The following is a 25,088-nucleotide window of genomic DNA, read 5'->3' as shown; positions in this document are numbered from 1 at the left end:
CCACGCACTCACTCTGTCTTACTTGAGTTTACAGGCGGGCACACACGCGCATACCCTCTCAGCAAGAAACTTTGGTGTTATCCACAGTATACACCTTCCATTTCTTGGCTTTACCTGGCCTACCTGTTGACACACCTCTTTCCATGATGTCTAACTGACAGCTAACACATGCCACTGTGCTCCAATGAGCTTCACTACTTTCATACATACCCCCCTTGTGATGTCACCTATCTCCTACTCTGTTCCTCCTCATATCCTACTCCTACACTCCACTGACTGTGCTCATTTGCTATGTAAAAGTGTGATTCACTATCCTAACACTCATTTACATAGGATTGCCTACTAATGCTTGGTTACATGTCTTAGACTGGGCTTCTTCCATTAGCAACCCCTACTCGGTGGCCATGTTGTCTTCAGCCTGCTATTCCCTTACATTGTCATTTAACAATTTTCATAAATTCCACGTTTGTGGCTTTTATTGTCTAATTTTATGATTTTTATAGCGCACCCCGTTTGCGCGGCGCTGCGCTACGCTTAAATATCGGAAATCGCCGAAAAAAAAATCTTTTTATTTTAATTTTGCATCTGGGAAACTTTCCAATGGCCCTATATTTGGCCATTGGCATGCTTCCTCAACCATATGCAACCTTTATTTGGAGCTGACAAGGCTCCATTGTGCTATTTGCAGAATGGTACTCAGTTGTCAACTGAGTACATTTCTGCAGCTAACATGTCTCCTACTCGGACAGGTTTGTGCTTCCTGGATTGCAAATTTACCTCATTTGCATGCCTTTCGGCTGCAAGTGAGGTAATTTGCATATCCCAGCCCTGTCCATGTGGGAGACGTTTTAGGAGCTCTCTTACACGCCCCTACAGGCTGTTCCTGGATCGCTCGTCAGACATGATGGCTGCATGGAGTCTTACTCTACTGGTAGACTCCGTGCAAGCCATCATGAATCCGGCCCTTTGTTTATAAGTCAGGGACAGAAAGATTACTGTCTTGTCATAGATCAGGGAAACAGAGCAGGTAGGCAGTCATTCTGAAGAGACTATAAAAACATCCATGGTACCATGTTAAAAATAAGATGTTACGTAATGATTCAAAGGGTAGAACAAAAATGGGTAATAATTGTACAAGGTCCCAAAATCCGCCGTTAACCGAAGACGTGAAATACATGCAGTCACAGCGTGCTGATAATATTAAATATTACTCAAAATGGGTTAATAAATATGAATTTGATGATAAACTAGAAAAATCCTCACTTGTCAAACTTGTCAAACAGCTCAAAACCGATTCTAGAGGTCGGGTAAAAAAGCAATGTCAATTAGGAATTCCTCAGGCACACAGGTGGATTGAGGAAGTAAACCGAAGGGAACAAAAGAATAATTCAAAAGCAATGTTTTTAGATAAGGAGGACAATAACTTAGTAATAGCAACGGCCCCTCCACCTCCTTTACCAGAATATGAGGCAAGTGAACAAGTTAGTCTACCCCCACGATATCCTGCTGTCACTGTAAGTAGAGGCACTACAAAAGCGAAACCGTTTATTAGAGATCCCGTCGAGAACAGGCCGAGAACACAGGCAGGAAACTCAAAAGGGGACATTAAGTTATATCAAATGGGTAGAAATTCACGATATATGAGCGAAGAAGAAATATGCCCACGTATAGAAGTGCCTAATCATCAGACAGGGCAAGAAGGTCAAGACCCAACTATTCTAGTGTATAGACCCTGGACTCCGGAAGACATCCGGAAAGCCACTGAGGGAATTCCCCATCCAAAAGTTAATTTTAGAAAGTTCTTAGAAGATTTGCAAGGAATGAGGCTGAGTTATAATTTAAACGGAGAAGAGGTAGAAAAAGTAGTCAGACAAATTGTGGGACCAGATTGGCACATGATTAGTGGCGAATGGAATCCCTGTGATATTGCCCTCAGGCCCCTCCCACATAGCAGTACAGAGATAGACAACAGAGTGAAAGGTCTTACAGACCGAATCTCTGAAAAATGGAAGCCTAGGGCATACTGGACTTGCATTAATCAATGCATCCAACAGAAAGGTGAAGCTGTTGACCGATATTATGCCAGACTATTAGAATGTTTTAATAACCATTGTGGAATGCAAGTTCCTGAAGATCAGACACATGATTCCCCATATGAGCAGCAGTTAAAGAATGCATTTTTGAAAGGCAGTATTGCACCTATAAGCAGTTTCATTACAAAACACATGGTAGATCATCGTACAAGGAGATTACAGTCATTGCTTGAATATGCTAGACATGCCGAAAGGCATTTTAATAGCAAAAAGAAAAAGAAAGCCCAAGTATTTTCTGTAGAAGATGGAGCAGAAGTATATGTAGTACAATCTGGGAAAAAGGGCAAGAAAAATGCCCAGGGAAACAAACAATCTGATCAACGATCAGAGGACTTTGAAGGGCGAAAGAAAAGGGGTGAATGTTTTAAATGCGGTAAGAAAGGACACTTGGCAAGGGATTGTGAGAAAAATAAGAAGGCAACTACAGAGGATAAGGAGGGTGAGGACTGACTATATGATAGTCAGGAATCACTAGAAGGGGATAGCAGAGAAGGGACAAATGAGATTGTGATAGAGGGAGTAGAGAATGTGACAAGAAGAAATAGAGGAAGTGCAAGAAGTCATGGATAGTGAAGAAAATGAAATATTGGATTTGGCTTTATTGAGCTTAGAGCTCTATTTAGCAGACACAAAACCAGAAGTCACACTCCTGGTAGAAGGGAGGGAAGTCACATTTTTGTGTGACTCAGGGGCCTCACGGACCCTGATACATCCCTCCAAACTGCCAGAGAACTCAGAGTCACCTGATTACATATTAGTGAAAGCAGCTAATGGACAGCTGTATCGGGAGCCCCTCTCCCATAATATTGTGATAACTGATCCTGTTTCAGGATTGACCCAGAAAAGCAAAATTGTTGTATCTGCAAAATGCCCAGTAAACCTCTTGGGCAGAGATCTTATGCAGCTATTTGGTATAGCAGTAGTTCCGACTATGCAGCGTATGGAAGCACAGCGACAAATTGATACCTTTAGAGTGCAATCGGAGGGTGGAATGTTTTATTGGTACAGCCAGGACTTGGTTATGACTGGTCCAGGGGCAGTGACTGAAGAGTTGATGAACGTAGCCATCAGCAAGTTCCCCTCCCTTGACATTGATAAACAGCATTTGTTGCACTGTACTCTGTATTATTGTAATACACCAGGACCTGATAAGGAGTATGAGCAAGAATTGTTTAGAAATCGTGCAAACAGATTGGTATTACGTAATCTGTACTGGGACACAGAAGGGAACAGTGTAGCCAGCTGTTCATTGCCCCAGGAGTTCTTTGCACTCTATAAATCTAATCGATTACCACATGTTAGCTTAACTAAGGATAAGAATGCAAAATGGGTAGACTTAGGAGAAAAAGTCACGAGATGGGAAAAACAGACAGAGTTAGAAATGTTAGAACAAGGAATACAAGTGCAGAAGCTGAATTGGATAACCCAGACCCACCCAGCTGTACACTTGCAGTCTAGCAAGGACAGCTGATTAGCACTCCTATTGAAGGAGGAAGAGAATGCCTTACAGAATATACCAGAAACTCTCTGGTCAACAGGAAAATCAGATATAGGACTTATTCGTACAGCGGGACCAGTTACTATTATGCCAAAGTCAGCATTTAGACCACAAAAAAGACAGTATCCCTTAAGAAAAGATGCAGTGGTAGGAATCAAACCTATTATATCAGCTTTACTTAAGGAAGGGGTGCTGGTGGAATCTCCTGATTCACCATGTAACACACCCTTATTTCCTGTTAAGAAAGCGAATGGGGAGTGGAGTATGGTCCAAGATTTACAAGCTGTAAATGACACAGTAATACCAAGGGCACCTACGGTGCCAGACCAGCATACCCTGTTGAATGATTTAAAACCTCAACAGAAATATTTTTCTGTGGTAGATATCAGCAATGCGTTCTTTTTGATACCGATACACCCTGACAGCCAGCATTGGTTTGCATTCACATTTCAGGGGAAAAGGTATACATATACACGACTACCACAGGGGTATTGTGAAAGTCCAACAATATTCTCACAAGAAATGGCAAGCAACTTGGCGGGGTTTACCCCACTGAGAGGTAGTCAGATTTTGCTTTATGTTGATGATATCCTGCTGGCGTCCCCCACCCAGCAAGATTGTATAGAAGATACCATAGCGCTATTACAATTTTTAGCTACTGAAGGGCATAAAGTAAACAAAAATAAACTGCAGCTTTGGGAAAAACAAGGTAAATACCTAGGATATGTAATATCATAGGAGGGTAGAACATTAGACGAGAACAGAAAAATAGCGATTTTACAAGCACCAAAACCCACTACCAGAAGGAAATGATGTCCTTCCTGGGTACAACTAATTTTTTGTCGGAGTTGGATTCCAAACTATGCCTTGGAATCTGCACCACTGACTAACCTGATTTATAAAAAGCCTATGGCAGCACAGGATTTGCTACAATGGACACCAGAAGCAGAATCTGCCTTCTGCAAACTGAAACAGTTAATAGCGTCCTGACTAGTTTCGGGATTACCAAACTATCATAAATGTTTTTTTCCAAACTGTAGATTGTAAGCAAGGTTATATGACATCAGTGTTAACACAGCAGCATGGGGGCAAGCAACACGCTATTGCTTATTATTCATCATAACTGGACGCAGTGGCACAGTCTTTACCTCACTGTGTACAAGCAGTAGTTCCAGCTGCAATGGCGGTACAGGCTTCGGCCTCAGTAGTGTTGTTCCACCCTCTCACATTGAGAGTGCCTCATGCAGTCGTGATTATTTTACTACAAGAAAAGGTAGCATATCTTTCCCCTGCTAGGCATCTTTCCTGTATGACTATATTGTTGAGCCAACCTCATATGACAATTGAACGATGTACAACTTTGAACCCTTCTACCTTGCTCCCAACCCCTGCAGATGGCACACCACACAGCTGCCTGCAGGTGATTGAGCAAAAGACACTGCCTAGAAAAGACCTTACGGATGTTCCCTTGGATGATGCCGAGGTGACATACTACGTGGACGGCTCATACAAAAGGGGTCCTGCAGGACAGAACCTAGTAGAATATGCAGTAGTTTCTGACACAGACATTATAGAAGCAAAATCTTTACCACATAGTTTATCTGCACAGTCAGCAGAATTGATTGCCTTGACATGGGCATGTACCTTAGTAAAGGGTAAATGTGTGAACATTTTTACTGACAGCCAGTACACTTCTACTGTACATGTTTGTGCACAACAGTGGAAAAATCGAGGAATGATAACATCTACTGGCAAACCGATTAATCATGCACAATTTATTTTAGATCTTTTAGAATCTATTCAGTTACCTCAGAAAGTAGCTATTTGTAAATGCACAGCTCATACCAAGCAACAGGATAGGATTTCAAAAGGTAATGCGAGAGCTGATACAGCTGCAAAGCAGGCAGCTTCAGAAGTATTTCTTTTGAATGAGGAATTACAACCCTCTGAGATTTTAGACTTAGAAATGTTAAAGACAATGCAGACACTTTCTACAAAAGTTGAAAAACAAAGATGGGTAAAACGAGGAGCAATTCTTGAAAAGGGGCTGTACATCTCTAAAGAAAGGAAACCGATATTGCCATCTAATTTGTTTAGATATGCAGCTTTGTTGAGCCATGGGCAGAGCCATGTCTCAACAGGGGGGATGGTACAGCTGGTGAACCGAGTGTTCACGACATATGGCTTCTCAAATTACTCTAAAAAATTCTGTTCGATGTGCCATGTTTGTAATAAACATAATGCACAAGGGGTGTTAAAGCCCAAGCAAGGGAGTTTCCCTACACCACCGTATCCATTTCATACTATCTGTATGGATTTCATAGAGTTGAATAAATGCGAAAATAAGAAGTTTTGTCTTGTCATTGTAGATATGTTTTCCAGATGGGTGGAAGCCTTTCCGACTAAAAATCCAGATGCTACAACGGTAGCCAAAGTCCTTGTCAAAGAAATCATCCCTAGATTTGGCATTCCGGAAAGGATCTACAGTGACAATGGCACACACTTCGTGAATCAGACCATACAACAGCTAAGTAAATATTTCGGAATTTCTTTGAAAAATCATTGTGCGTATCACCCTCAATCAGCAGGGCTAGTAGAGAGGCATAATGGGATTTTAAAGAGTAAGCTAAGAAAGTTAATATCAGAAACATAGAGAAATTGGATGTACTGTCTGCCCCTGGCACTGTTGAGCATGAGAACTATTCCGAATGCAAAAGGATTGACTCCTTTTGAAAAGCTCTTTGGAAGGGCTTACTATATACCTCTGTCAAAGGAAAAATATACTTTAAAAATGATCAATACCCGGTAGGTTCAGGTTAAGGCACTTTAATCTTGCAGCAAGGAGACAAAAACATGCTAATACAGAGTTTGTCTGACTAGAATCAGGAAATGCAAGCATTTTTATACATTTTCTAATAAGATATTGCCTACCAAGCTGACGTAGTGAATCACAAGTTTTGTCATCATCATTTTGTAGTGATTGTTTTTACAATATTCTGCTTGTACTAGCAATTTTTCTGAGAACCTTCCTAAGAAAAACAACGTGGCCTTGGCTACCACCGGTTAAATATATACAATGTTACCATTCAAGGTACTATGGCTAATTCGAGCACAAAACAAGTATAGATTGCAGTTCATTTCTCCAACAGTCCTTTGTCTATGCTATCTCTAACGTCTGCAGCTGTGCATGCTCTCATACTTCGAACAGAGCTGATTGTTTAAAATCATTACATTACAGAATATAGCATTGTTCATTCTTTGCTTCCTGACCTAGCAGATAATCACCTGCTTCTCAAGTACATTTCCAAAAGGCATAAACATGAATATTGCTGTGCTAGCAATTACTAGGTCAGAGGGCATCTTGCAAGTTTCAGAAAGCACACTGCAGTTTCAAAAGCATCTTTTAGTCTCATATAAAGCTAAGCTGTATATAAAATAGTACATATAAAATAGAATGAAAAACGTGTTAACTCATTTAGTTTCTAATTAGCATTAAGCACACACATTAATACATATTTTTCTGACAACCTCAGTGGAAATCTCATGCCCGCAGACCAGGAAGCTGATGGTACATTAGCAGAGTATATGCATAAGTTATTAAATTCTAAACATTTGTTGCAGTTAAATTCTGTTTCAGATAAAGAATGAACCAGACCATCAGAAGTGGCAGTGCCCCCTGGAACTTGGATCTGGCTGAAGGTGGTCAAAAAGAAGAACTGGGCATCTCCAAAGTGGGAAGGTCCATATCAAGTGCTGTTGTCAACACCCACTGCAGTCAAGATCGCGGAGCGTGCCTCTTGGATCCACCTGACACACTGTACATTAGTTAAAGACTTTGAACTAGACAAAAATCTTGTCACATGCCAAGAGCAAAAATGATAGAGTCCAGAAGATACAGGAATGCAGAACAACCCTTTCCTCAGAAGTACCGCATAATCATCCTGTTAACTGTATTTGTGACATTAATCTTTTTGTTGTGGCCTTTTCTTTTCCCAGCCACACAGACTGAACTGAATAAACGTGAAGCGTTACTCATAAACTGGCATCCAAACTTTAACACTTACCAGGCAATTAAATATGTGTATGCTGAGACTTTCAATGTTTCGAATTGCTGGATTTGCACAGCTTTGCCAACAGCATACTGGGGGTTATTAATGACTACAGTCCCCCTAGGGGTCAATGAGGCCTGGGAGAACTTGATTTATGATACCTCAACCATTACAGCACAAGATAAAATAGCATTGCACTTGTCTGTTCCACAAAAGGGAACTGTGTGTTTTTATAAAAATGATACTGTTCAGGTGGGTTGGAGCAATTGCAATGTGACTGTTCCTTATAGATGTTACACTAAAGGTAACAAAGTAGATCTTTATTGTAATACAAACTATGATTCATTTCTTGGATTGATGCACAAAACACTTGAAGTAAAACATAATTCTGTTCTTTATAAACAGCTGTCTATAATTGATAGAAAAATGTTTCATGCAGGGTGAGTGTACATTCATAGCAAGGTTACTACTAAAGTAGAGGATTGTTATTTTGTGTGTGGCAGAAAGGCATACAAATGGTTACCTGAGAATTGGTCCGGCAGTTATTTTTTGGGTTACCTGGTTCCGGCCATACGACACACTGCAGTTTTGCCTCATGGGAAAATTTGAAATGTCCGAGAAGTTGTCAAGAAACCTGTAAATCCAGTGGGACAAATCGATGCGCGTTGGAAATACCATCACTCTCTAGGCAAAGGACTGACACACATGGACTTGAGTGATAGCGTTATATCGTGGGCAGGCATATTACCAGCATATGGAGCAGTGAAATCGATATGGGAGCTGAGAAAACTGTCAAAACTTCTCGAAGTAATGAGCAACGCAACTTTTTCTGCTCTCGAATTGGTGACTGATGAACTGAATGCTATGAGAACTGTAGTGCTCCAAAACCGCATGGCTCTCGACTTCACCCTAGCGGCGAGAGGTGGTACGTGCACTTTAATCCAAGAAGAATGCTGTTCATATATTCCTGACCATAAACACGAGATAGACAATCATCTTGAGGTAATTCAGCAAATGTCAGCCATGACCAAACCAGGCCCAAACCCACTGATGGACTTTTTCCAGAAATGGTTTGGGGGTTGGGGTACCATCCTAATGAACATCCTGATTGCCATTTGTGTAGGTATGCTCCTACTGGGAGTATGTGTTTGTTGTGGTATCCCCTGCATGAAAAGACTGATTAAAGACCTTATAGACATGTTGGTTTCTGAAACCTTATATCAAAGTACTGAGTTTGAAGAACTGTTAAAAGACTAAAAATGCTTTCATAAGTTTAAACTGAATGACTCTCTTAACTGCAAATCCTGAGTGGAAGAGATTAAGAGAAGAAAACAAACTGTTTATGCTTATTTTGAAAGTAGAATAAGAGTTTAAATAGGGGGGAAATGTTAGAGAAATATGTATTAATGTGTGTATTAGTAATATGCTTAGTGCATTTAGAACTTGAAAAGAGTTTACACATTTATTCTATTTCATACTGCATAAATCTGTACGAACTGCAGTTGCTTTTTGACCTTGTACTTTCAGCTAAATCTTGCTTGTGCCTTGGAAATTTACTGAGAAGCAGATGATTTCTGCTTGCGTTAGGAAAATAATGAATAGAACAATACTGCTTATATGAAACTCAGACAAGAAGTTCCGCTGTGCTATGAGAACATACACAGCTGTAGAAATAACAGATAATTAGGACAAAGCCTGCTTGAAAATATGAACTGCAATCAGCATTTGCTTGTATCTGTATTAGAAAAGTACCTTGAAAAGTAACAGTGTACAATAGACGTTTGTAAATGAAGTACTGGTCACCAAGGCCAAGTTGTTTTTCTGAAATGTTTCTCACAAATCTAGTCATGTCAGCAGAAAATCTGAAGTAACACCTGCTGTAGTACAATGCTTAAAGTTGTGTTTGATTACGTCAGCTTAGAAGGCCATGTCTTGTAAAACAGTATAAGAATGAACATACTTCCTGTTAGTAGTTAGACAAATCCTTGTATTTGCATGCATTTGTCTCCTTGCTGCAAGTAAATTAAAGTGCCTTAACTGAACCTTACGTGTATTGGTCTTTGAAGTTTTTTTCCTTTGACAACATGGTTAAACACTTGGAAACAGAATTAATTAATATTATCATCAATATGGATATTTTTTCTATTGAAAAATGTTTCTTTGTGGCATCATCACATTTGGATGTATTACTGAGTACATTTTTCCATTTACCATTCCCTTGTAATTATCTGTGCATTGTTCACATTGTATTCTGTATAATCTAAATGTTTAAGTTGCTTGCCTTTGCTTCATATGAGCTGTCCACACTTTCTTGCATAATATGTTTGCCTACAGGCAAGTACTTTTGTTTAGATTGTGTACTCATACTCCTAGTACCGTTTTATAGCTGCCAACACTGCCGATGGCCACAAAATGGTGCTTGGAATCTTGTAAGCATGATGAACAGCATGCCTATTCAATGAGTGCTGCAGCTCATTGCTCTAACATGCTGCAATTTTGTACACTTTGCACAAAGCCAACATGATTATTAATGATGAACAGCATGCATATTCAATGAGTGCTGCAGCTCATTGCTCTAACATGCTGCAATTTTGTAGACTTTGCACAAAGCCAACATAATTATTAATGATGAACAGCATGCATATTCAATGAGTGCTGCAGCTCATTGCTCTAACGTGCTGCAATTTTATAGACTTTGCACAAAGCCAACATAATTATTAATGATGAACAGCATGCATATTCAATGAGTGCTGCAGCTCATTGCTCTAACGTGCTGCAATTTTATAGACTTTGCACAAAGCCAACATGATTATTAATGATGAACGGCTTGCATATTCAATGAGTGCTGCAGCTCATTGTTCTAACGTGCTGCAATTTTATAGACTTTGCACAAAGCCAACATGATTATTAATGATGAACAGCTTGCATATTTAATGAGTGCTGCAGCTCATTGTTCTAATGTGCTGCAATTTTATAGACTTTGCACAAAGCCAACATGATTATTAATGATGAACAGCATGCATATTTAATGAGTGCTGCAGCTCATTGCTCTAACATGCTGCAATGTTTTAGACTTTGCACAAAGCCAACATGATCATTAATTAATCCCAGGGAATGTCTTTAAGTGTAATATTGATGCATTTCAAAGTACCTAAGACATTTTGTTAAATATATTGCTATGTAATATAACCTACAAATTTGCTTGTGTGTATGTATGTGTTCATATGTTATGCTGCTATTGACTTTTGTTTTGTTGTATTAAATAATGTTAGTTTATATGACTATATACTGGTAGGTGCCTTTTTCCTGCACTATGACAGATGCATTTCAATGATGAAGTATACATTTTAACTGTGTGTTTTGCTTGTCTAGCCATACTACCGCAACAGAAAAAGTTGCCTTGGGGGTGGAGAGCTGTCCAGCACTACATAGTCATTTTGATTTTTTGTTCAGCTGTTTATTTTTCTAAAATTTAGCCAAAGTAAATTTTTTTGTTACAAAGTGGGATTGTAACCATGATTAGAATCTGTTGTTGTGCTTACTGGTGGGATGTGTAACAACCCTTATTTAAACTCATTACATCTGAGTGATGCCGGCAGGTGCATTTGCAGTTAACTCCTACTGATGCCTCTAGGTGTCAAATATTGTTCGGTCATATTTGCATCAATAATTCCAAAACCATGCTATGTATGAGATTTTAAAAGATTTCATCTCAAAGCTTACACAATGACAAACTCAACTGCATTAATATTTGACCTCTGCCTAGTGCAGGTAAATAGATATTAACTGTTGTTTTTATTATATTAGTTTATATAGATACAATTTTCACATTTTTCTAAATACCTCAACAAAGTAACACAGACAGAACTCCTTAGCTTCATATGAAAGTTCCCATTTAGTTGAATGCAATTCTGTTAACTATATGTGTGTAACTTAAATTGTTACTAAGATATTGTAAGTTGTTTTTAAAATATTTCAAATGTAACAATTACTGTGTTTACTGTGACTTATAAAACTTAGTTAAGACCTAGAACCCAAGAAATACTACCACTATAAAATAGTTTGTGCTGAAGAGTTTGCTATTTATATTTCTTTCATAATCCCTATGGTTCCAGAGATATGAACATTTGTTTGAAATGTGAGGACATGATTTGGCACTGTCAAAAGGCTTAGGCTCAGCCCATTGGAAGTTACAGTGCATACTTCTTGAGTTCCATTGGATTGAATGAGTTAAGAAATGTATTTTCTTTCTGTGTGTTTAACCCCCTCTCGGGACACCCCCTATCAGACTCAAGCCCATTTGGCCCCTATGGATGAGGAGTTCTTCTATGGTCCTCCTAGGCTAAGAGCCATTGGTGAGGGGATCCACCATCAATGCAAACAGGGAGCTGGATTCTGTTGATAGCATCCTGGCATTGAGTTTATTTTTATATGAAAGGCTGATTGCCTATCCTTGAATGATGATATGGTGCCTTCATCACTGTAGCAACTGTGTAAGCCCTGCTGCTATTTTGTGTGCACTCTTTCTTGTGGTCAACAAGTATTACCATCACAACTTGTCTAGTCCCATCCATGTCATCACTGCACTGGCCCCTTCCTTTTGACAGGGTCTGTATTAGAACACAGAACATTTAAAATGTTGAGTGTTCTAATATCGAACCCTACCAATCGAAAATACCAAACACTGAATGTTCCGTTCCAAAACACATACACACAACACAAGCACACCAAACAAACAGCAATCCACACACACACACCTTAAATCTTACACCTAACCCTACACTAAACTATACACACACCACTAACTATCCACTTACCTTAACCCAAACTCTAACCCTAAGGTCCGTCACTATTGCACACTCACCTCACCCACGCCCTAACCCTAACTCAACTAACCTGCCCTAACCCTCATGTCCACACAATCACACACATACCTAACCCGTGCCCTAACCCTAACTCACCTAACCCGCCCTAACCCTCATCTCCACACAATTGCACACATACCTAACCCCCACTCAATTGCACACTTACCTGAACCCAACCCGTAACTTTCCAACAGAGCGCTGAAAATACCGAAGCAACAGAAATGGACAACCAAATTCTTTCCCTAGGAAAGAATTCGGTTTTCTGCTTCTTCGATATTTTCAGTGTTCCCTGAAAATGGGTTGATATTAGAACACTCGACATTTTAAATGTTCAGTGTTCTAATATAGACCCTTTTAACATTGTCCCTGTCCTACAGCAATTCCATCACTGTTCCTAAGGCATATTCACCAATGCAGGACTTCATAGGTGAGGTCCACAAAAGGCTGGATGACAACTACTTTGGAAATTTTCCATCTGCTGTAAAGCACTTCATCTGAGACGCGGGACAGTGAGTTTAACAGAAGTTTCTAACATTTTACACCACAGCACATTCATTCCTTCAAAAATGCTCTCACTGTAATTACTGTACCACTTTAAAGAATATGGAGGTATTCAACCATCTGCAAACTATAACCTAAGACAAGCTCTGCACAATAATGGAGAACATGCAATACAGTTCAAAGGTATGGACGTTTGCACACTGTATAGAGTCAGCTGTGCTTTTAAAGGCTGCATTACTAATTTTGGTGAAGATGACAGAACCCTCTGTAGCTGATCACTGGGTGACTTTTTGTAGTATAGCTGCAGTACATTATATTGAGTGGCATAGATTGTTCTATCCATGCCACCCAGAGACAACTATGCAGAGCGAGTATCTTCAATAGGACATGCATGGACTGAGCAAAGGAACAGAATGCTAATCTAATAGCTATAATAAAAGCAAAACTACAGGTAAAAGGAGATTTTATATTGTGGAAAATGTCATGCATTTGTTAAACATTATCAATCACTCTTTGAGGCTGTGAGTCCAAAGGCAAATACACATTCAAACATCATGCATGATTTTTCAATTTGTTGTGTTCAAGAACTTTATATGCTGCTAACAGCTATATAACTTTTGATGGCATTGCATATTTTTGCATTTTGTGCTTGTGCAGATTATGTTTTTTTATTCTGCATTTTCTTTAAGTAATGGTGTGTATTTTTTAATTCATGGTAAAGTCAAATACTACTGTGTACAAATTCTGCATATAACATTTTACTGTATTTTGTTTAAATGTTTCTTTTAAAATAAACATATAACCTTAGTTTATGCCATGCCATTAACTTTTTTCCTTCTTTTGTGTGTGTGGGCGTGTCACACTGTTTAGTAACTAGATAGGAGCCATAAGATAGTGGGTAGTTTGTGAAGTGGTGGGATAGTCCTTAAAAGAGGCAAGGCTACTGCAGACAATGTCTGCGGTTTTGTCAGATAATTGCATTACGTAAAAGAGATAACCCCCAAAAGACCCAAACCATTTCAGCCTGTGTGGGGGGGTGGGGGTGGGGTTGTCAATTCAGACTTCACGGTGAAGTTTTCCATCTCTGTTAAATTATTTGTGGGCTTTGACTGGATATTTTGTTTCGTATTGGTGAGAGTGTTGAAAGGTGAATACCTTTCATTAGAAGTTTCATCAAAGAAGTGTAAGGGGGTCAGTTCATTAATGCGTCACTACTTATCACATAATAAAAACGGACACAAAATCAACAAAACGTACCATAGACGCTGATTTAGGAAGCGATATCTCTTGACCCACACACACATATATTTCAGAATGTAACTTATAGAATGCTAAACATTCAACAAAACAAGAACCTCAACACTGGAAAACTGAAAATACCCCCCCCCCCGAAAAAAATAGAATGCTGATGTCTTCTAACACTAGCTCCACGCCTTTGATGTTTGTTACAAGTATGCTATTATATAATATATTATATTATATATTGTATTATATTATAGGAACACGTGTGCAGTTGGGGGGCGCCCATTTAACATTGCTTTAGTACTCGGCATGCAGGGGTCAGGAGTTTGCTTGCACCACGGCGTAATCTACAAGAAAGTAAGCATTATTTGCATCCCACGATAACTGTAGCAGGTCAGATTAGATACCCATCTTCTCTGCTGTGTAATGGAGAAACACGGATCTAATTTGTTTGAAGAGGGTGGATGGGGCTGTACTATTCCTTGTACATACGTTACGGCAAAGCAGTTTAGCAGCCACCCTCTCCAAAAAAATGCACTTTTGCTAAGCCCAGGGAAGAGAAGGGAAAAACACGAGTATGACACCAGCTTTGTCTACGTGCATCTTGTCAGCCTTCAGTGCAGACACACCCTGGGTAGCGGGATTCTCTGGGAAGCAGAAATGCAGGAGTTAAAAATCGCAAGTTACCAAATATTATCAAAAGCTGTAAAATAACACTTTTGAAACATTGTTACAGTGCAGTAACAGCAAACATAAGTGTAACTGTGAAACAGTGTTAACACTATCAGGTTAGATGTTGTAACTGATACTAACATCGCGCTTTTCAGCTGGAACTGGGAATTTCTTAAGATTTAATATTAAAATGAATAAATGTTAAATTAACCTATTACTTCCGTATCAGAACGCACTTTAACTAACCTAACTTGATTTTTTTTCCTTAAGTAACACATTAGATCTTATTTAGAACAGTACGAATCCCCACAGAGCCTCCAATGGGAATCAAACTGGGCATCAAAGACTTGGTAATTAGCAGAGCAGTATGAAGCAAGGAAGCTAAGAAATTCATTCCCTGGGTGGCTGCACGAAGGGCTAAATGCCAGCAGAAGGACTGGAAGCTTTTCAGTCTGTCTTGCCTTCAGACAAGAGTACTTCATCACTGACGCACTAGTGGGCTGTAATCTGAATGGAGCTGAGTAATGAGGGCAGTGTTCCTTCCAGATGAATCAGGGGGGTTCCGCACCCTGAACTTCAATGGACTGTATGTGTGCGTATGTCTGCCAAGAGGAGTCTTTGCAAAAGCACTTATACCTGTGTGATGGAGTACTGTGGATTGCTGGGAGCCTCTCCATGGCGACAGATGCTGCTGGAAGCGCAGAGGTGGTAGGCACCTGGCTGAGGCGCACGGATAAGGGAGGGCAGCGTCTGGGTTAGCGGATCGAATGGTGTGGGGCGCTCCGGAGTGCTCCTCCATTCAGAAGGATGCTGTTGGGAAATGCCTTCCGACAGAGAGGACGATATTTGTCAAAAAGCACTTCAGCTGGTTTCAGATCTGTGTTCGAGCGGCGCTGTGGACAACGAAAACTGCTTTGATTTCATTCACTCGTTGAGGGATCGAGGGAGACCTCGCCATATAGATGCAGGTAACTTCTCGGTATCCTTTACAGGCTTTGAGAAATATAAAGACAGTGAAAAGGAAGAATGCAGATGCATTGCCTTCTCGTTGGTGCTAAATGCAAGGTGTTCTGGCACTCCTTTTTTGCTTTATTTTGGAAAACTTGCTCCACTTGTATGCTTGCTCCGCCTGCTGGCGCAGATTGGCCCATGGTGATACTACAGGTGTTTTTAATTTCATCAGTGTTGCCCGTTTCTGTAATAGTTTGGTGTCGTAACGTTTAATTAAAAAAAAATCCACATATAGGTTGCAAACCCGTTAAAATAATGTTAAATATAGTAACAGCAACAGACTTTAATCTGCTGTTTCAATACTTAGTCTTTTGCTGGGTCTTTTTTGTTTTTTTCACCGAGTACCGCGTAATGAAAACTAGCCAGTTGAAGGAATTCCAGTTTAATAGATACGGAGATGGTATGGTTTGTCACCTGACCTCATGCAAAATGTTCAGTGAACCTATGTTAATTGCCACATACAGAAACACAAAACTTACTTTAAATTCAAGAATGTATAGACAGTCAGTTTAGGTAAGATTTCACGGTCTAGTTGTCTAGTCTCTTTTACGATGTTTTTTTTTTCAGCGGAGACAAAGCGCACTGACTGACTTCTTGTACGGTCAATATTTCCAGTTTAAATACATGGATTCTCGGGGGGCTGGGTAATAGATATGGGGGGGGGGGGGCAGTAAAATCAGGTCTATGGGCATGTCATAATTTCCATGACCCTTTTTCTCCTTGGTTTAATTGCCATTATTTTTTAATGAAGTATAGTTTTATCAGAAAAAAAAAAAAACATTAATTGGTTTTCATTTGAAGCTCCTAGAAACAAACACATGGCAGGTGTGTGTAAGTGTAGTTTGTGCCAATATGAGTCAGCATTACAGGCCTCATGATCTTGATGGTAATAATATCACCTCGATCATTTACTATTCTTGCATAAAAACTCAGATGTCATCATCCTTTATTTTTTATTAACGTATTTATTCAATCTGTTTAGCTAACTATGTGTTACTTATCAGTCTTCTTTCATATCTGAAGAATGTCATACATTTTACCACACTTTTAGTATGATGTTATTCTGTTCAACGGGTCTTGACTGCCTAAGAAGAAGGGTGCAACTTCTGTGCTTACTCTTCCAGATTTGCATACTTTCTAAAAGTTTCCTTTAAAATTTTAAAGTAGTTTTAAAGAAGTCAACAGGCAGTTCATAACTGCATTGATGGTTTTTATACTGTTACTCAGTTTTAGATGCACTTTAGAATATTTCTGATTTGATGTATCCTTCTCTTCCTTTTTTAACTCATGTGTTTTCAAAATATCATGGATTGATTGCCAGGCTCCAGAATCAGGCAAACATTAGGCAGTAAACATTATACTGTAGTAATACATAAAAGGGACTGCATAGCACAGGAAGCATTTGCATTTACAAAGAAATAGTGCATACTAATAAATTGCTAACACACAATTAACAAACTACCAAAAAAAGTTGTGCAAGTATCAGCAAAAGAAATGTTATCATATTATCAGCAGCAGCATGTATAAAATGATTTACTTTTTGTTTAATAGTTGTGCTGTGTGAATGTAGCAGAGTAAGTTGGGTGAAGTATGTTTCAATTCAGAGATAAACATTTGAAATGTAAAGGCATTGCTCGAAGAACACAACTAATTCCAGAGTATCACTGGCTCTTGTAACAGGGCTGTCTTATCAATGACTCACCTGGGATGCTCAAATGTGGGACAGTGCAGACAAATACATAGGTTGAAGAGGACCAGTGCAAGAAACTGAATTATCGAAGATCCCTGTAACTTTTCCAAGTCAAAATGCAGTCAAGAGTCACTGATGTTTAGTCATACGATTTGTGAAAACATGGGTAATATTCACATCATCTGGAAGAAAATTTCAGGTGGAAAAGTTTCTTTACAATGAAGCCATTTTCTCCATAATTGAGCATATATGTAGGTGTGTTATGTAAAAATATACCCACTTGCTATGATATAAGACATCAATAAAGAAAAAATAAATTACAGTTTCAAGAAAAATGAGATACAAGTTAATATGCTGCAGCATATTTTATCTGATAAAGACCCCATGATTTTCAGGTATAATTAAAATATGGTAGAAATTATCCTATTCTTTCACAAACACATATATATTTTGTGTATTATCTCATCTCAATGTGTCTAATGATGCTTACAGGAGAAAGCAGACTATCCCGTCAGTATATTTGCTCTGAAACTTGAGTGGAATGAAGCACTTCTACTATGAATTGACAATTTCCACAAAGCTGATGATCCAAAATGCTCAAAATGTTTAAGTATTTGTTGCATGTGGTCAAGCCCCTTTCACCCCAACCCCACTGTGTTGGGGAAGCCCCCCACACCCATCAAACTTACATATACTAACTTCACCATTGCACAACTTGAAGAAAGGAAGGCTCTTCCAAAAGAAATGAATCAGTCCCAGCTTACACTTAGAAATCACACCAGCAATGATTTCCTATGAAAAATAGTGATCAATGTTTTGGCTCTTGAAGGTTTAACTGCAAGCAACTTAATAGGTTCATAGGTAGGTACTAGGCTATCTGCCAAGGGCATTTATAAGCCTAGCCAGAGTGTGTCAGCTTTCACCACCCTATTGATTAATTAACTGAGCCTCTGTCAAGAAGAGCCAATGAAGTGATCACAGGGGTGTATTTTCTGTTACCCATCCACTCATCAAGGTTTCTCTTGAAGAGTGTTAGTGTGGGGCTCTGCCTAATGTAGTTAGGAATTTTGTTCCAAAGCATGGGGAGTCTCTGTGACAGGAATCTATCACTCCAGCATGTTCTATTTATTGTTGTGGTGAGGTTTAGCTCACTAGAGTGAGTGGCTCACAGTGACTTGGATTTCTTTAGGTGGAGCATGTCCATCAATTCTGAGTTGAACATGGCTTTGTAAGTCAGGCAGAGATCACCTCTGAGTAAGCGGTATGCCACTGAGTACAGCCGGAGTTTTTCCAGTCAGACTGCATAGGAGATATGTTTGAGGCCAGTAATCCTCTTGGTGAGGTACTTTTGTGGTATTTCCAGCTGTTGGAAGTGTCTTGTGAGGTACATCCCAAATGGGGCATTGTACTCTATGATTGGTCTGATGAGTAATGAGTAGAGGGGCACTATAACCTCTTTATTTCTAGATGCAAACCCTTTAGTAATTAGATGGGCAGCACAGAAGGATTTCCTAACTACTTTGGAAATATGATTGTCAAAGGAGAGATTACTATCTACCTGGGTCACCAGATCTCTTATTACCTCTTCTGTATTAAGGGGGCTGCCACCTATGTGGTAATTCATGGGTGTTTTGTTTTTCCCAAATTGGATGACTATGCATTCATAGCTTGAGACCATGACTTTGACACCAGGTGTCTGTCTCAGTAAGGCCCTTTTGGAGAATGTCCTTGTCAGCCAGAGAGTCAATTATGGCTCCCAGTTTTCAGTCATCGGCGAACATTGTTAGACATAGTCCTCCTGTGTTTGCCTGTACTTCTGAGAAGTATATGCTGAACAGTAAGGGTCCCAGGACTGAGTCTTGTGGCACAACACTTGTGACTGGTTTAGAGTCGGACCTGGAGCCTGCTATTCTTACTGTCTGTAAGCCAGTTGGCAACCCATCTTGTGAAGTAGGGGTTTATGTTCAGGCTGGTGAGTTTTTCTATAATTCCCAAGTGGGGGATGGTGTCAAAAGCCTTGGCGAGGTCAAGGTAGGCTATGTGAACCACCTTCCCGTCATCTATGGCATGGTGACTGTCTCAAAGAAGTCAACCAGGTTTAGTAGGCATGATCTGCCCTTAACAAAGCCAAACTGGGTCGGGTCAAGTATTTGGAGGTTCACAATGTCTTTGTTAATGAGTTGCATGATGATGTGCTCCATAGCCTTACAGACCAGGCTAGTCAGGCTTATGTGGTGATAGTTACCAGGGTCGGTTGTGATCCATCCTTTGTGGAGTGGAATAACCATTGCTGTGTGCCACTCTATGGGCACGTAGCCTGTGGAGAGGCTGAGGTTGAACAGTGTGTTTAGGTGGGGGGTTAGTTTGTTCTGTAGTTCTTGCAAGATGCAGCCTGGGACACCATCTGGCCCCATTGATGCTGTGCTTTTGGCTTTTGAAAGGGCTTTTCACCTGTGCGTCTGATTTCTGGGATACTACACTTTTCCAGTATTGTTGTTGGCTCTTTTGGGGGTGAGAGGGGGGTGAAGTTTGCACTGAATCTATCTGCCAGGATGTTGGCAATATCACTAGGTTTAGTATATTTTGTGCTATTTTTTACTAGCTTAGAGCATATCTGCAAGTTGCCACTTAGATTCTTGATATACATAAAGAAGGCTTTTTGGTTATCTTTCGAATCTTTGGCTATTTTTCTTTCGAAGTTAGCCATGGATGATTTTATGAGGGACCTTAATTTCTTACTGATACTGATCAGGGATGTCTTTCCTTCTTGAGATTTGCTTTTTTCTGAACTAGTTTCCTCCTTCTATTATATAGCCTGTTTATGGCAGGGGTCCACCAGACTGGTTTTCTTCTCTTAAGGGAGTGAGTCTTGGTTTTGCTAGGGATGGCATGATCCATGCATCCTTGTTGGTGCTCATAGAGTGCATTTGTAAAGGTTCCTGCATCTTCGACACTGTTATCCGTTAGTTTGGGGGCTGTGAAACTTACCACCTCTGTCTTAAGTAAGGTGAAGTTTGCTATAGAAAACTTTTTCACTGTGGTTTCCTTGGTTGGGGGTTGTGGTGTGGTGTGGACATCCAGAGTGATTAGTTTATGGTCTGATCTAACCAGTGACGGCTTGACCTCCGCTGCAGAACACCTGTCACCCATGTTGGTGATGACCAGGTCCAATATGTTTTCACCTCTGGTAGGGGAGTTTACCAGCTGATCCAGGGCATTTGAGTTGATAAATTCCAGGGAGAGCCAGACCTGGGAGTTTGTACTTGAGTAGTTTTACCAACTAACGGTTGGGTAATCGAAACTGCTCAATATCAGGGTGCTCGGTAGGAACTTCATGTTTCTAGTTTCTCCAGAAAGGCCTGGGTCCTGGGTCATGGAGGGTGATCTGTAGCAGGCCACAATTTGCATTGCAGGTTTGTCCGATGTTAGTTGCACATGGATGATCTCAGTGGTATCATGCTGCGCCACTAACCTGAAGGTGTATGTATCCTTGATGAATATGGCTACGCCCCCACGTTTTGTATTTCGGTTTGGGTTCTGTGGCTGAAATGTGTGGTATGAGTTGTAGCCTGGTAGTGCTGGGCTGCTCTCTGGAGCCTTAAACCAGGTTTCAGTTACTGCACAGATGTCAACAATCTCCATACTGAGGAGTACTTCGAGCGTGTGCATTTTGAGATTTAAACTCCTAGCGTTGAGTAGCATAACCCTCATTTTTTTATTTGTGCTGTTTACGAAGGTGGGTTTGACTTTTGAGCCTTACCTAAAAAAGGCACTATGGGGCAGCAAGAGCCTTGGCTGGTATTCAAAAGCTTAGGGGTGACAGGTGCAAGCAGTCTCTTGCAAAGCAATGAGGCTTGTTGACCATGTCGTCCCAGGCTGACAGACACTGGATCCCCTTTGAATGACACCAGAAGCTTAACCAATTGTTGAAATTGATCATTTTTTCTTTATACTGTATTATCATTCTTGGTGAAGGCAGGATGCTACTCAGAGTCAGAGTCATACCCGCCTGGGCTACATGATCAGAGAGCTCTTCCATGTTTCTTTTCATGTAGTCCAGGGAGGTATGTCTCAGGTCATTCACACCAACATGAACAATGACAGAGTCATATTTGTACTTGTTCTGGAATGACCTGAGTGCTTGTGTTATGTGGTGGATTCTGTCTCCCGACAGGCAGCTAACAGTAACCTTCTCCTTGTCCAGCCTAGTGAGTGGGATGTCAGTGTGCCTGACTATAGAGTCGCCTATTACTAGTGTGTTAGGTATGTTATTTCACCTTAAAGGCTGTGATTGTGCGGCACACTGATTTTTTGCTTTATGTGTTGTCTGGTTTGTGACGGGAGGTGCAGGATTTTTGGGTGTCTGCTTTGGAGGTCTCTGATGGTTATGCAGGTTTTTATTTAGAGTCTCCAAGTATGATTTTGTGTATTTATGTGTATTTTTGGCCAGTACTGGTTTAGTATGTCTATGTGAGGTTGGAGGTGTGGTGCAAGTATTAACCTTCTCCTCATGACTGCCTGTTCCAGTCTTGGGTGGAGAGAGCTTAGCTTCCAATTTAGCTATATAATTGCATCTCTCGCATATGTTAATGTTTTGTGGTAGGAGGAGAGGGGTGTCTCTGTACATTAGGCAGTTGTAACATTGCCTCAGGATACCCAGGTTCACCAGCTGGACTGGACAGTATACTTGAAATCGCCCTTTGGTCATGCCTGAATAGTAGGGTGAGCTGCTTGGTCGCTTGGTTGGTGAGGGGCAATCAAGTGTCGGGGTATATTAGTGCTTGCTATTAGGTCTGAGCAAGTGCTGGACTGTAGGATGCTTTTTAAGTGCTTAGGTTGAGAGTTAGACTACTTTCAAGGGTAAAACTGAAGAGGAGACTTGGTGGAGCTGGGAATAATTTAGCCCTAGCTAACCAGCACTGCCTGGACGTGCAAAACCATGCAAACATGGTTTTTACAGCAGGGAAATGCAAGAGATAGAAATTAGCCCAAAATGGCCTATAAACTACTAACTTCTGGGCTGGAACCACTCCTCCAGGGACAGATGGCTGCTCAAAGCTCCCTCTCTCACAGGTGAACAGAGAAACCTCCTTCTATCCAAGTAAGGTATGGGCAACTCAGATACTTGTAACACAGCCCTGAATTCAGCACTAGCCTGAAAACTGGACTATATTAGCTTAGAAAGGTGGGAAACAAGGACATTTTTTTTTTTGAAAAGAAAAAGCAAAAACAGTAAAAAATACACTTAAAACAGCTTTAAACAACTACAAACAGTAAAGAATACACTTAAAACAGCTTTAGATGACTACAAACAATCAGAAAAGGCTTTTAAACAAATTACCCAATTAACCAGTAAAAAAATCTCAAAACTGAGTCCTGTTCCTGTAGTCTTCATCAGACAAGTTCTAACTGCACACTCCTGCCACTGGGGTGTAGGGGAACCTTCTCCAAAAAAGAAGGCCTGGATTAGTGCTCAAGTTATACAAACAAAGCTAGATTCAGCAGGCCTGAATCTAGTTTATGCGACAGCAAACAAGGCACACCAATTTCAGTAAGAAACAGTTCAAATATGCAGGCACTATAAGCCTCTAACTAGAAATTCACAGCTCAGAAGGGCAGAGTCCAGCCTCTCCTCCCACAAGAATGCAGACCACAAACCTTCTTAATGTATAATCACTGGCCTGAAGCCCAAGTACTTAAACCAGAACTAATGCACTTTTAGAATAACAGACACTGAACCTTCAGTCCACAGTTCCCAACTTAGAAGGATGTAAGCTACCATTCCTGCCACAACAGTGCAGACCACAAACCTTCTTAGTGTAAAACAACTGGTATGAAGCCCAAGCGCTTAAACCAAAAGGCTTGGAATGATAGCTACACTTTAATCGGGTTACTACCAAGCAGTAATAAATACAACTGAATACTTTTAAGAAGGCCTGAATTAGTGTTCAAGTTATACAAACAAAGCTAGATTAAGCAGGTCTGGATCTAGTCTATGCTACAGCAAACAAGGCACACCAATTTCAGTAAGAAACAGTTCAAATATGCAGGCACTATAAGCCTTTAACCAGAAATTCCCAGCTCAGAAGTGTAGAGTCCAGCCTCTCCTTCCACAAGAGTGCAGACCACAAACTTTCTTAATGTAAAACAACTGGTCTGAAGCCCAAGTGCTTAAAGCAAAAGGCTTAGAATGATAGTTACACCAAACAGTAATAAATACAATTGAGTACTTTTAAGATGATGCAAAAACAAAATAAAGTAATAATGTAGGAAGATATACAAATACAGTAAAAGCAGATAAATATATATTTTTTTGAGTGAGCAAATGAGATGGTCCCAGGAAGAGTATCCAAATGCAAATTTACAAGAGGGGTGGGCAGTTTCAAAGCCACCAAGATTAACACCAAAACAAAAGCAGGGAGGGTGGGTGGAGAACTAACTGAACAAACAGAGCCACAACTTCCAGCTAGATAGTATTCAACGCAAAACAAATAAATCAATGTAAATGCTGTATTATTTGAAAAAAGTGCAGATAAGGATTTACTTTAATTCATTTATATGACCAGTTGATTGCAGGTAGGTCTTAGCCAGCCAAAGCTCAGAGTTTAAGCAGAAAATAATCCAAAATGAACCACTTATATAAGGCAGAAACCGAATATCAGTGAATTGAAACTACCCCCACTTATCACTGGCTATGTAGGAATTCTAACAAGCATTAACTGAAAAAATAGGTCAGAACTTCCAGCTAGATAGTATTCAGTGCAACACAAAAACATCAAATTAAATGCTGTATTATTTGAAAAAAGTGCAGATAAAGATTTACTTAAATTCACTTGTACAGCCAGTTGATTGCAGATAAGTCTTAGCCGGCCAAAGCTCAGAGTTTAAGCTCAAGGAATTTCACTTTGCCCAGCAGTAGAGGATCCAAAAGTGAAGTTACAGAAAGCATTATAACCAAAAACAATGAGATATGCCTGGCAAAGAATCACTACATAAATTATGTTGATTTTGGTTGCCATATCATTGGCCACTTATTTAGGTATTACAAAGTACCACCTGTAAATGAACAAAGATTCTAGGAGGAAGCAAAATAGAAGAACCAGAAATACAGTTCAATAAGCTGTTAAGGAGTTTTGCATTTAAAAAAAAAATTGCAGGTAGGATGCTTCAGTGTTTCTCTTCAACATTTCATTACTAGCTTTTGTGAAATGCTACAGTTTTTTGATGGAATATACTGATGTGCATAAAACTGTAATAATAACTTGTTTCAGAAATCTTTTTTTTTTCTGGTTCATACATACGGATAAGCATGTTTTTTTGTAGGCTAATGTCTGAAGTACTGTTACATTGTTCACACAAAAATGCCTATTTGGATAAACAAGAGAGAATGTTAAGCAAATGATAAACAATGTTCTTTCTGCTTATTAAAGTTCACTACAAATTATAGTTTATTTTCTTCTACTGCCG

The 25,088-nt window shown here is 39.9% G+C and overlaps 1 protein-coding gene across 1 annotated transcript in view; it reads left to right on the top strand.

Moving 5' to 3' along the window:
- The first annotated feature begins 15,117 nt into the window (after positions 1-15,117).
- SYT9 (synaptotagmin 9) overlaps positions 15,118-25,088 on the top strand; it is a 1,541,933-nt gene continuing 1,531,962 nt past the window's right edge. Inside the window, exon 1 of the mRNA XM_044059738.1 lies at positions 15,118-15,888. Coding sequence (XP_043915673.1) covers positions 15,741-15,888 — 148 coding nt within the window. The 5' untranslated portion in view covers positions 15,118-15,740. The remainder of the gene's footprint in view (positions 15,889-25,088) is intronic.

The sequence above is a fragment of the Protopterus annectens genome, chromosome 17.part0 (genome assembly GCF_019279795.1).
Source record: "Protopterus annectens isolate FY-2018-M chromosome 17.part0, PAN1.0, whole genome shotgun sequence".
NCBI lineage: Eukaryota > Metazoa > Chordata > Ceratodontiformes > Protopteridae > Protopterus > Protopterus annectens.
This window is presented reverse-complemented; position numbering and strand designations above follow the sequence as displayed.